This window comes from Neolamprologus brichardi, chromosome 17 (genome assembly GCF_056152115.1).
Source record: "Neolamprologus brichardi isolate AB-2024 chromosome 17, ASM5615211v1, whole genome shotgun sequence".
Classification (NCBI taxonomy): domain Eukaryota; kingdom Metazoa; phylum Chordata; class Actinopteri; order Cichliformes; family Cichlidae; genus Neolamprologus; species Neolamprologus brichardi.
In genome coordinates this window covers 24,121,299-24,133,998 of record NC_142120.1, presented here as the reverse complement: position 1 = coordinate 24,133,998, position 12,700 = coordinate 24,121,299, and the positions used below count along the sequence as shown (strand labels likewise).

The window sequence follows — 12,700 nt, the reverse complement described above, 5'->3', positions numbered from 1 at the left end:
GGAGACCGTGTACTCGAAATATCACGTCAAACCTGCAAAAGTCTGAGGAAACGGGAATCTTACTTCCATCATTTATCCCACACACTTCAAAAAGTTTGTCAGTTTTAGGTTTCAGATTGAGAAAGTTTTAACTTTAATTTCATCATCTAACCTAATCCAATTGACACTGCACTGTCCAAAGAAGAACAAACCCAAGCAAAGAAAAACTGGCCGCTGCATGGTAAATGTTCCTAAACCCTAAAGCCTCAGCTCCACTCTGCAGATCCAGGTGCTTATTAACAGCCTGGCATGTTGGTTAGATGAGTCCAATATCCTGTCTGTCTGCACACATACGTCCTGTTTCGGCTCAGAGACGCAACATTTAGCAAGTCTGAGAAGCACCAGTTAGTTCTCCAACTTTGTCGAATGAAAACTGAAAACGGCAACAAGAGGCATAACAGCAGACTGTAAGAAGACTCCACCCACCCTACAATGTCAGCATTTGTAATAAGTGTTCTATTATTGTTCTGAAGTTTAGTTCCATTGGTTCTCTGGAGGCATCGGTCAGTTTTTGTTACAAGTGCAGATTTCTTCCTCTGCAGACTACACACGGGCAGCATAGACACGCACCTGCTAATAGAAGTGTTGCCAGTCAAAATGAACCACTAGTGTTTTTTGGTCAAAAAAAAAGTGCTGGCCTCACTAAGAAAATCTCTACAAAAAACTATTAGCAACAAATAAAGCCAGTCTAGGCAACAAGTTGCAGTGTAATTCAAAAAATAAGAGCTAAATAAGAACATTCAAACACTGTAATGGAGCGGTGTGAGGGCCCTGGACTTCCTCTGGGTCTGCTGTCAGGGTTTACACAGCTGCTTTGGAGCACTCGCAGCTCTTCTAGGTGTGGATAGGACTGAGTTCAACAAAGCACATTTCCCCAGGAAAGCAGGGTTCACGTGCATCACATAATTCTGACCATGCTAGTCTTGTTGAGGGTCGTAAGAACACAGACGGGAAAGCTGCGTGATTTTAGGTTTGGCAGTTGTCTTGTGTTTTTTCCTGGCTTTATGGATTTCGGCCTGCAGCTCAACTGGGAGCCACATTTAACAAAAAAAGGAGGCTGCTTTTAGTTTTCAGAAATCTTAGAACGTTTTATCTTCACCTTTGAAGAAATAAGGAAGAGAAAAGTACGGAGCATAGTCACAAAGAGTTCTGGGTTGTGACCAGAAGGTCAAGTATCAACCGAGTGTACCTCAAAGGTCAGAGGTGGTTAGATTGAGCCCAAAGTAGAAGAACTGGATCCGGTCAATTTGCAAACCACCTTTTGAATAGGGAAATCCAAGGTAACTGAACAAGAATGTATCGTTTCATTTGCATTTGGATGCAAGTGAAAGGAAGACTTCAAAAAATACTAAAAAAAACATGCAGCAGACAAACATGAGTATCCACGCAATAAATGTTAAAGTTAGAAACACATTCAGAAAGGCCCTGATGTCACAAGAAAGGGGTTTGATAACAGATGCATTTTACCCAGTACATATCCAGTATACAGCAGGTGTACATAGCATATATACTATATATAGTATATATATTCTATATACCATATATAGTGTCTATATACCATGTTCTGTTGTGCTTAGGAGTTGGGATCCATCATGTCTAATCCATCGTTGCTGGCGTCTGACTAATTTTTATTGACTCATTAAAGTAGGTGCAGAAATATGGAAAGCTATAAAAACCAAGTCCATTATACAAAAAATGATCTTGAATAGTAAAAACATCACATAATGAGGCAATGGACAGGATCATATCTGAATGGCTCTAGAAGAAAAAAGTAGTATATAAAGGGTAAAAGCCATCTACTTATGAGGAAGGCTTCACATGATGGCACACTCTCTGGACGACACTTTGCCCTGTAGGAGAAACAAAAAGGTTTGTTATTGGGAGACTTCCATGTGTAGCAGTACAGATGTACAAGTTCCAAAGACTGACTCCATCCAACAGCCTACAACAGGTGCTGACTGAGACAGACCGTGTGTTCTACACTGTTTAACCTCAGTTAATAAACATGTTATGAAAACTATGAGCTCATTTTGAATGTGATCGCAGCCACAAGTCATAAATACGTTGGCGCAGGGTCACGTGCAGCACTGTGTAGCATCCCCTCTTCTAACAGCAACCCACAAGTGTGTGGGACTTGAGGAGAGCAGCTGTTGGACTTGTGGAAGAGGAATGTGTCCCATTCTTCTCTGTTAGAGGATTCCAGCTGCTCAGCAGTTCTGACCCTGCTTTGTCCTGGTTTTTTTGGTGCAAACTGCCACTTCCATAGGCACTGATTTTGGTTAGTATGACCTCAGCAGTTTCCCCACTTTACCTCAGTCTATTTTAAACTGGCTTTGGTCCAGAGAAGACAGCAGTGTCTCTGGATAACACTCCGATGTGGCTGCTTCTTTGCATGACAGAGCTCTAACCTGCATCTGTGGAGGGCACGCTGAGCTGTGTTCACACACTGATCCTGAGCCCATGCACTGATTTCCACCACACAATCATGCCCGTTTTAAGGGACTGGTGATGCAGATAGATAACAATGATGATATTATGAACTACAGATGATGAATTACTCAAAGTCTTCACATGTTTACATTCAGAAACATTCTGAAAAACAATTTGTAGACGCAGTTTTCTGCAGAATGGTGAACCTCTGTCTCTCTAAGATGCTCTTTTAGACACAGTCATGTGACTCACATGTTGCCAATTAACCTAAGTGGCTGCTAAATGTTCCTCCAGCTCTTTCTTTTTAGTACCACTTACTTCATCAACCTTTTATTGACCTTGTCCAACTGCTCTGCTACCTGCTGCTGTCATCAAGTCAAAATGAGCTCATAGTTTTCTCAACATCTAATCTAACTGCAGTGACAGCCCTGCTCCTTTACACTGAGCCAAACAAAAAGTTTTACCAAAAAGGTAAAGAAAAGAAAAATTGTTGGCCAAGTGTACCGTTTGTGCCACTGTCTCCTCCTCGCCATCAACATCATCTACATCCACCTGAGTGTTGGTTACAGTCCTCCTGGCCACCTCCTGTGAGACAAACACCGCATGACTCAAAAAATAGAAACCATGTACGAATTTCAAACAAAGGAAACTGGTTTAGTTAGCTATGCACGGACGTCTTTACCTCGCCATCAGCATTGACCAAAGAGGTAACTATGTCATTTCCTGTGCCCCAGGAAGCCTGGCTTTTCCACAGCAAGTCAGTTGGAGGACTGTGAGCCATACCAGCATCGGCAGACCACACCTAGGTGCAGGTAAACAACAAAAAAAGCTGTTTACAACATAAAGTATAACATACAGCTTCACGTATTACATTTTTACAATATTACACAGCATGAACATCACGGTACAGTCTGTTAAACTTGAGAAATATCAGTCTGTCCAGGTAGGAAATCTGAGCCGCTGGGAATCCATTTCACCTGCACAGGTGCAAATCAATGACAACAGGTGCAGTGGAGAGACAAGTCAATGCCCCAGAGGGTCTAGCAGTTGGAGGCCACAGACCTTCACTCCCTCCTTATCCCACTGATTTCTCTCTTGGTGTCCTTGTCAAATACTAGTAGCATGAGACCACCAGTGGGTGGTAGCACATTCAGCACAGTGGGAGAGGGAGGATGGCTGCTACAGGCCAAATGATCTTTGCTGGTGAGTTCTTTATCAGTGTTCCTGTCTCACCTCCACTACATTTGTGTCTGTACGTGACTGATCGTTTAGGGTCATGCAACCATACGCAATCTACTCACAGTGACAGACTGCCCAGCTTTCAGGACATATTTTGGTGAGAACTTGTAGATGATTTCTTCCCCATTGTCAACCTGTCTCTTCAATCTCCAGTTGCCCAGAGGCTGGTCCTGCAAGACACGAGGAGCCTTAATACAGAAGTGCACTTTGTTCAGAAAATGAGACACAATATAAAATTCCACCTAACACACCTGCTCAGTATCGTTGATGAGTGTGACTGCGTTTCCATCCATGTCAGTCGGTGATATGGTGACGGCTCCAGTAGCTGTAGCCTCTTCTGACACCAGCAACTGCTCCTCTCCTCTTCCAATCTCGGGCATCTCCCTAACCTCTGCTTCCGCTCTCTTCCTCTTAGAGGAGCGGGAGGATGAAGATCCTGTTAATCTGGACACTGTGACTCGGGAAGACGGGCTGGGGGACAGCTTCAGTCTAAAACAGGAGGAGAAAATGATGCTGCTGGAATCAATGCTGTTGCAACGATCCCAACAGTCCAATCTGATCCAAGTATCACTTTCCACACATCCTACCCACGGTGCCTACAGTAAGTACCCGCTCTGATGGCATCCTCGTGATAAAGTACTTGATAAAATACTTCTACTGTGGAAAAACACTCGGTATCAGCAAATACCACACATACAGATACCTTGGCTTCAGGTACCTCAAGGTACAGATGAGATTATGACTTCTATTTATTTATTTATTTTTAGCCCAATCAGTCTCATTCACCTCCACAAGGGCTGAAACAGTTCAATGATGTGAGAACATAGGCCAGTCTGAAACTGGATTTCACGCATTTATCACTTTGATTCAGTTTATAAATCACACCACAAACATGTGCACCTGTGTTCCTCTCCCTCCAGCAGTTTCCTGTATGCATTGATCTCCATATCCAGAGCCAGCTTCACATCCAGCAGCTCCTGGTATTCACTGAGCTGAGAGTTCATCCGGTCTCTCAGTTCAGCCATTTCTTGTTCTTTTGCTTCGATGGCACGGCGGTGCTTGTCTCGCTCAGACGACAGAATTTCTTCCAACTCTCTGATACGATCTTCTGAGGCAACCACCTACAAAAGCAAACATGCAGACACCACCCAATTAAAACCAAATAGCAAACCACCAGAAATCCTGAGCTGTTTAAGTGATTTAAAGTGTGGGGGAGGTCTCCATTTGGGTGTACTGGTGTCCATAAAGCCACACCTGTTTCTGCAGGGCGCTGAGCTGGTACCCAAGGCTCTCTATTCTGGTACGAGACTCCTGCAGCTCCTCCCTGGCTGAGCTCATTGCCTTGTCATTAATCTCAGATGACACTTTGGCATTATCCAACTGCAGACAGAACGAGACAGATAGCATATTTGAACACGAGGAGCATAAAACAAAAAGAAAGAAAGGGGGAAAAGACAAACATGTGTCTCTCACCTTGGCCTGAAACGTTTGCTCCAGTTCTTCCTTATAAATAGAGACTTGCTCATCATGTTGCCTCCGCAGGTCCTGGATGGGATCACACAACTCCGATTAACATTCGTTCTCAACAGAAAGCCTGCTGAGCAGTGCTGACACAGATGTGAAGGTGAAATTTAGCATCAACACAAACACAGTACAGACATAATAATATATACATAATATACTTGCCAAAATGGTTACAGAGAAAATTAACAAGTCCTAGCACGCAATGTGAAATTGTGCAGCATTTTACAGTCAGAGCCAACCAGCATGCTCCTGTGCATGTGCGCACAATTTTCAAAAAACAACTAGAATTGGTGTTTCCAACACAAGATTTATCAAGGAATAACAACGTGAACTCATAGTGACCTCAGCAGATTCGTGCTTTCACAGTGCTACCAAAAGATATTAGGGTCAGCTGCTGATGGCAACCTGCCCAGGTGTACGGGTACCTACAGAAACCTTTGATAACCGAAGTCTGAGAAACACAGTACTGGTTTTCTTTTGGTGCCACAGGCAAAAAAGAACTAAAAACTGACTGATACTAAAAATGCCTTTATTATTTGTATGATAACATTTGTTTTTCAATGACTGTAAATATACTGGGTTGTAACAGCCACAGACACAGGAACATCAGAAATGAAATCATACCTGTAAAGCTTGTGCCAGTTTGAACTCATAGTCCTGTCTGACTCCAGAGTCCACCTCCACTATTCTCTGCTCATGTCGACGGCGAGACTCGCGCACCTCCTGAGCACAAGAAGTGAGTTAAGTGTAACAGAGAAACGTCACCCAAAAACTTTGCTACGTTAAAATAGAGAGGGAAAGAAATCTGATTATGCAAATTAGACTTTATGGCAGTCTTGTGCACATGCACAGTATTTATGACACAACCCTTACCTCATCAAACATAGTCTTCCTGAACTCCAGCTCTTCACTCAGTGACTGACAGCGGTTCTCCAAGTCCACACGCATCAGTGTTTCTGCCTCCAGCTGGCGTTTACCAACAGCATGGCTGTCCTCTGCCTACACATCATAAGACCGGGACATTTATTAGCACATGGACAACATCAGGCTGATTGGCTGGCTCTTCATGACCAAGCAGAGAACATTTGTCATGTTAGTCTGGCATACAAAAAGTAAATGAAACATTTACTTTTGGGGACATAATACCCAACTGAAAAGTTAAACACAATAAACCAGAATATATCCCAAGCAGATCATAAAAATTGTAATATCAATCACGATTAAAGTATTGTGGTGATCATATATTATCATTTCTAATGATTCAACCATTTCTAGATATTTTTTTTCTGGCTTCATTTTGTTTACTAAACATCTCGCATCTTTCCCACCTTGGCCAGCAGGTTCTTGACATCAGCTAGCTCAGAGCTCAGAGCAGCATTTTGGCTTAGAGCTGTTGAAAGAGCTGCTTCATTCTTGTTCAGCTGGGCTTCCAAACCACTGGCCCTGGACATTGCTGCAGCAAGATCACCATCCTTTTTCTTTATACTGGAACAAATAGACAAGGAGGCAGAACACAATTATTATCTGAGTGGTCACTTAATGGCCCTTACAAGCAAACAAACCAAATCTTTAGCCACGTTAACACGATTTCAAATAAAAAAGCATTCGATAAGGCGTTACCTGCGTGTAGCTTCTTCCAGGTCAGCCTGAGCCTTGCCCAGATCTATCTGGAGCCTGGCTCTCTCTTTAGCAGTTTCATCCAAAACTCGCCGAGCATCAGCCAACTCTGCCTCATACAGAGCCTTTAGGCCTGTTACCTAAAGAGAGGGATGCAAAACACATTACCCGGTGGCTTGGCTTGGTGAAGAAAACACTACTGCCTGTTGCAGGATGGAAAGTCTTCTGAGTGGTTGCATGTTACAACAGAAGGACATGTTTCTAAAGTTCACCTTAAAAATGTAAAAAACAAAACAAAACAAAAAAACCCCAACCTATTTCTTTTTTTTTCTCCTTTCTTTTCTTTTAATCAGACAGAGGATTATTACATACACTAAACTAGATATACACTGTGGCTTCATTATTATGTCTTAAATTTAAATTTGTTCCCGTTTGAATTTTATCTGAATAAATAATGAATTGAAAAAATTAAAAAAATAAATAAAAATAAATAAAATTCTTTCAATCAAGCATTGGGAGCAGCGTTAAATTCAACAGTCAGAGCAGCCGTTTCCAGCTGACCTAATTTCATTCAGTATCAATTATTCTGAATGAATAGATCCAACTACCACAACTACACACACTGTGTGACGTTTTCAGTTACTATATATAATGTTAGGATGTAACAAAAGTAATTACTGTCTGAAAATAGCCTTGAAGCTTTTCTTTCACTGCTGCCACCACATTGGACTTTCCGAGTCTAAATAAGACTCAACTAACAGCAAAGAGGAAGTGCATTAGCATTTGAGCAAAAAAAAATACCCCTTAAGTACTTCATGGGCATCTATAAAACCTATAGAAACCAACCATCGCATGTTGCTTCACCAGTGGCAAAAAAGGTGAAGAGAAAGAAGACAGAACAAAGCAAGGAAGACCGGTACAACCATTTACACAATGGAGAGAGGTTCGGGATTTAAGACTTTCCAAAAATGTCAGCAAGCACGTCACGGAGCCAGAATTTTTTTTAAAAAAAAACTTGCCTGCTTATGATCTAATTTACTTTTTTTTTTTTAAATTACCTTAGTGTCACTGGAATTTAAAATAACATTTTTAGAATTTATATTACATTATTAAGTAGCAACCCTGTCCGTGTTAGCCACATTGGTAACTACTCCCTGCTACCTGCAGTAGTACAAAAATGACTCATGTTTTTTAAAAACAAACAACAACAACAAAACAGCAGAAAACAGTCACAAAGGCAGGCTTGTTAATTCAGTTAGCACTAGACATGCCAACCAATAAAACCATAAGGTAGCACTGAGTGATTGCTAACATAAAAGAACACGTTTAGGGGCTCTCCTTTACTCTTTATAAAAGAAGGAACTTCGGAACATAGTATATGAAAGTGTAAAAAGGGTGGACAAGGCCAATTTTTCGCAAATGTAGTTATTGCGTGCGTTCATCGCTGTGTTGATTGAGGTTGCTACTTTACAAGAAAAACAGGAAATTGATGTTGCTATGGGCAACAACGTGTCTTTGCAACACCACCTGCTATAACTCCAGTAGAAACACTACAAGACCAAAATTTATCTGTTGTAGGTCGAGTGTCGAAATAGTAGTTCCTTTAAGAAGCAGTTCAATTACAGGGTTGCTACCTGCGAGCATACAATGACTCACAGCACGAAGAAATAAAGGATCTGGCACGATTACAAGATCTACCATTACTCAAATATGTTGGGTTTTTGTGTTTGTTTGTTTTTTTTGATGAAGCAGAAATCATACATCATGCAAAGGTCACATATAAAAAATAGAAACCACGCACAAGTTCAAATTTTACCTTTATGGCAACAACTATTCAAGATTACAACAAACACCTTTGTCTAATGATAGGTTCTATCGATGCTTATCTGATTTAGTCCAAAAACAGACTAAAGGATTTAGTCACATTTAAAGTGAAATGAAGCGCAAAATTGTCTTGATACAATCATCCAGGTAAGGGAATCAATCATTCTGGTAAAGAAATTCCCCAAAAAATGGATTCTGTAGTTTTTTTTGTTTATTTTTGTTTATTTATTTTTTTTGGGGGGGGGGGGGGGGCAAAGTCAAATGAACGGACAAATTCACAAATACAAAAAATACATTAAATTAAAAAAAAAAAAAAAAAATCACTGGGCAGAGATTGGCGCGCAGACCCACCCGCTCAGTGCTTCCGGTCCGGTCACATTTGAATACAGATGCAGTATGGATCATTACGGCAAACAATGCAAAGCCAACGGCACCAGTGAAGCCGAGTTTACCGTATGTGAGCGCACTGTTAGTTACACATTTTACGCCGCATAATTAACGTGACTTATAATGACCGATTTTCCCTATCGTTCAAGACTACATATGTGCGCGCACGAGCCTTTTTTTCAGTTACACATTTTTACGACAGGGATCACGTGCTGATATTACATTTGCTGAAATATTTTCATTTACTAACCTCTCTCGTAGTCACCTCTTCTTTTTCCGACACTTTGACCATTAGCCGGTCATTCTCCAATTCCAGCGCCCGCACGCGATCGATGTACACAGCCAGCCTGTCGTTCAGATGCTGCAACTCCTGTTTCTCCTGTAAACGAGAAATCCGAGTCGGGGAGAGAGGAGTGGAGGCCGCTGACCGGCCAGCTTCACGGCTTGGGGTAGCGCTTGCAGTCGCCATAGCGGTTCCTTCAAAATTCTGCCCGACTTTTCCTGAGCACTCAGCGAGCAAAAGAAAATAAATGATTGTATCTACTGGCTTTGTTAGATCGGGATGCAAAACAGCTCCTCTTGATAGTTAGCGCCAGGATATCGCAATCAATGAGCCGGAGGACCACGCAGTGTCTCGAACGCTTGCTTTACACAGTGATGTGATTCCAAGATGGCCGCGGTCAGGACCGCGCCAAAAGCAGAGGACACTTCCTGTCCGCAATGGCTGATGGGAAAGCAGAGGTACGGGAAGGGCGTAACGTAACGCATAACCTCCTGTCTAAACAAAAGCACCTTTAGAGGTTTTTTTCAAAAATGTCCCGTGACTTTAACATTAGGAAGGACGGCTTCCCCACCAAAACCCACGAAAAATTACCAGAAAGAACTGTTCACACTTGATAGTACTGAAGAGGATTAGGGCCACTGGGGGGAAAAAAAGTGGGCACGTCTTTTTTTTTTTCTTCTTTACCTGAATTCTGAGAAAAAAGTCAGAATTCTGACTTTAATTTCTCAGAATTCTGAGAAAAAAGTCAGAATTCTGAGATTAAAGTCAGAATTCTGACTTTTTTCTCAGATTTTTTTTCCAGTGGCCCTAATCCTCTTCCGTATGATAGCAATAGGATAGGGTTACACAGGTGCATATAAAGACTTCACACCAAACTTCACCTTTCCTCTATGCTTAGAAATAGAAGCAGTTCATTCTGGTAAATGACAGTATATTTATATTCCTGTGAGTGCCAAACATAGTGTGTGTGTGTTTCATTGTTCTACTGTGCTTCATTGTTCTGGTAACAGTGACAATAAAGATCTATCTTATCTTATCTTATCTTATCTTTTTATACAGTATGTCAGCATTCAAAGACAACCACTACAACTATAAAACATTCTATTACATAATTATCCCACTTGTAAGCAGTGTTGCTCAAGTTACTTGAAAATAGCAATTATTTGCTAATTACTGATTACTCCTCCAAAAAAAGTAATCCTGTTACTTTATTGAATACTTATTTCCAAAAGTAATTAGCTACTTATTACTTAGTTACTTTTTAAAAACATGAAACCCAACATAATTCTATTGTTTAAGCATAATCCATCATACAAAATTGAAGTCTCTTTTAAAAACTTGTTTTATTCATTTTAATCTTTTGACTTTATGTGCATTGCAGTTAAATTATATGCAACAGTGTTTGACTTGAAGAAATTTGTTAACATTTAACCCTATTTCCTGTATATTCCAGCATATAAAATAAAATGGGGTTTTTTTTGTGTTTACACTCATTCTTTCAAATATATGAAAGTAAAACACTGCAAAAAAAAATAAATCAAAGATTCAGCAGCACTCCTGTTGTTCTTAAATCTATTTTCACCTGTTTAGCAGGAGTGGCGCCGGTGGAGGTTTTCCTGGTGCCGCAGCTTTCATGTCAATGGGGGGATCTGGGGGTTTGCTCAGATTTGAAGTTAAATTTTTCACTGTAGAAAGAGGTTTTCTTCCCACACAGAGTGTACAGCAGACACTAAGGTTTTTGTCACTTTTTTTCAGAATCAAACTCAAAGTAATGTCAGTACTTCCAAGCTTTAAACGCTGCATGGTCGTACTCTCTCCAGCAACACACATCTGTTGCTGCCACAGATGTCGCACACTCATACGTCATTGTCATGAGACATTCTCACAAACAAAATCACAGTTTAGTAATACAGCATACTTACGAGAAAGTAACAGTAATATAATTACTTTTTTGCAATAGTAATCCCTTACTTTACTTGTTACTTAAAAAAAGTAATCGGATTACAGTAACGCTTGTAAGTCCCAAAATTATAACTAATTGACACATTAAATATAAACTTGTGCTTTTATGTAAAATACTGAACATGAAATTAACACAAATCCATTAACATGAATTTACCTCTTTTAACAAAAATCTCCTACTTGTAATTTAATTATGTTTGTTTGTTATTGTCCATTTATGGAAATATAAGCAGCCTCCTACAAAATCCTAAAAATATTTTTTAACTCTGTAGAGTTTATTATGTGGATGTGTTGGCAGCGCAAAGAGAGCCTGCACTTCTGAATTATAAACAAAATTTGGGAGCTGTTTTCATTTTGTTCTCAGTGGAAGAGTTGGATGGAGGAGGCTGCTCTTTGGTGAGATTAATGGCAGAGGCGTAAATCCTATCCCACAAACCATAGACCAAGGTGACTATGGTTTGAGGGTAAATGTTAGAAATGAGAAAAAGACAAACACCCATGTCGAAAAGTAGAGGGCTCTAAGTTGAAGGTTTTAAAGGCGATAGCATACACAAAACATATGGAATACATAATAATAAAGATTATGATCTCTACACTGAAAATAATTAATCAGCATTCACACTAATATTAACAATAAAATCTTTTTTTTTTTTTTTTTTACAGTGTATTGCCTTCGTCAGCAGCCTCTCTACAACTGTGTGACTGAGCTTCAGTCTGCGCTGGGATGTTGAGTTCATTCATTAGCTTGTGAAAACTTTGTGTGTGCATAGCTTGCCAGATCAACAACGTATGTGTGTTTTCCTCTAGGTGTTGGAAATGGAGTTTGTCATGGGAGCCCAGCCACTGTACAAATGTGGGAATTGCAGTTGTCACAATTTACACCACGGACACGAGCACTGTGTGGGATTCATGGAGAATCAGCACGGATCCACAGTGCGAGGATTGTCACCTATTGTTGTTCACTTTTTATCACTGTAAATAAACTCACTGCCTTACACAGCTACTGTGTATTTCGGGGTCAGTGGCCACAGATACTGTGTGTTTTGGGCCTGGTCAGCTCATTAAAACAGGTACTGTTTGTTGTGCTAGGCCACCGGCAACAGTGAACTTGGGTTTTGCATCTAAGTTAGAAGGCATCTGGGAAGGAATCTCAAAACTGGATTATAGATGGCAGACAGCTGGTGTCATAAGCCACCAGCTCTGTTCAAAGATGGTCGTTCACAATGGGCATAGATGGCTTCTTTCACTCCTCTTTCAAACAATCTGTCTAATCTGTCCAAAATGTGAACATCGGCATCCTTGAAAGAGTGACCTTTGTCCTTAAGATGCAGATGGACAGCCGAGTGTTGTCCTGTTGACCTGTCTGTCTGACCTTCTTTTCTGTGCATCTTTGCT

General features: G+C 40.7%; 1 protein-coding gene across 1 annotated transcript; it reads right to left on the bottom strand.

The window, feature by feature from the left end:
• Positions 1 to 343: 343 nt before the first annotated feature.
• Positions 344 to 9,745, bottom strand: lmnb2 (lamin B2). The gene is made up of 13 exons (XM_087830436.1): positions 9,311 to 9,745; positions 6,853 to 6,989; positions 6,561 to 6,717; positions 6,106 to 6,231; positions 5,857 to 5,955; positions 5,182 to 5,253; positions 4,963 to 5,088; positions 4,609 to 4,829; positions 3,960 to 4,197; positions 3,771 to 3,878; positions 3,152 to 3,271; positions 2,974 to 3,054; positions 344 to 1,889 (listed from the first exon to the last, which is right to left on the bottom strand). The coding sequence occupies exons 1-13, from the start codon at positions 9,527 to 9,529 to the stop codon at positions 1,854 to 1,856; spliced, it is 1,740 nt and encodes a 579-aa protein (XP_087686562.1). The 5' UTR covers positions 9,530 to 9,745; the 3' UTR covers positions 344 to 1,853.
• Between the last annotated feature and the right edge of the window lie 2,955 nt (positions 9,746 to 12,700).

What these genes read in the sequence shown, in the direction of transcription:
- lmnb2 (XM_087830436.1), bottom strand. Translation starts at nt 9,529, where the DNA reads ATGGCGACTGCAAGCGCTACCCCAAGCCGTGAAGCTGGCCGGTCAGCG. An exon ending in CTGGAGGGAGAGGAACACAG is followed by an intron (nt 4,198 to 4,608) that starts GTGCACATGTTT and finishes CTCCTGTTTTAG; the next exon opens with ACTGAAGCTGTCCCCCAGCC. An exon ending in TCATCAACGATACTGAGCAG is followed by an intron (nt 3,879 to 3,959) that starts GTGTGTTAGGTG and finishes CGTGTCTTGCAG; the next exon opens with GACCAGCCTCTGGGCAACTG.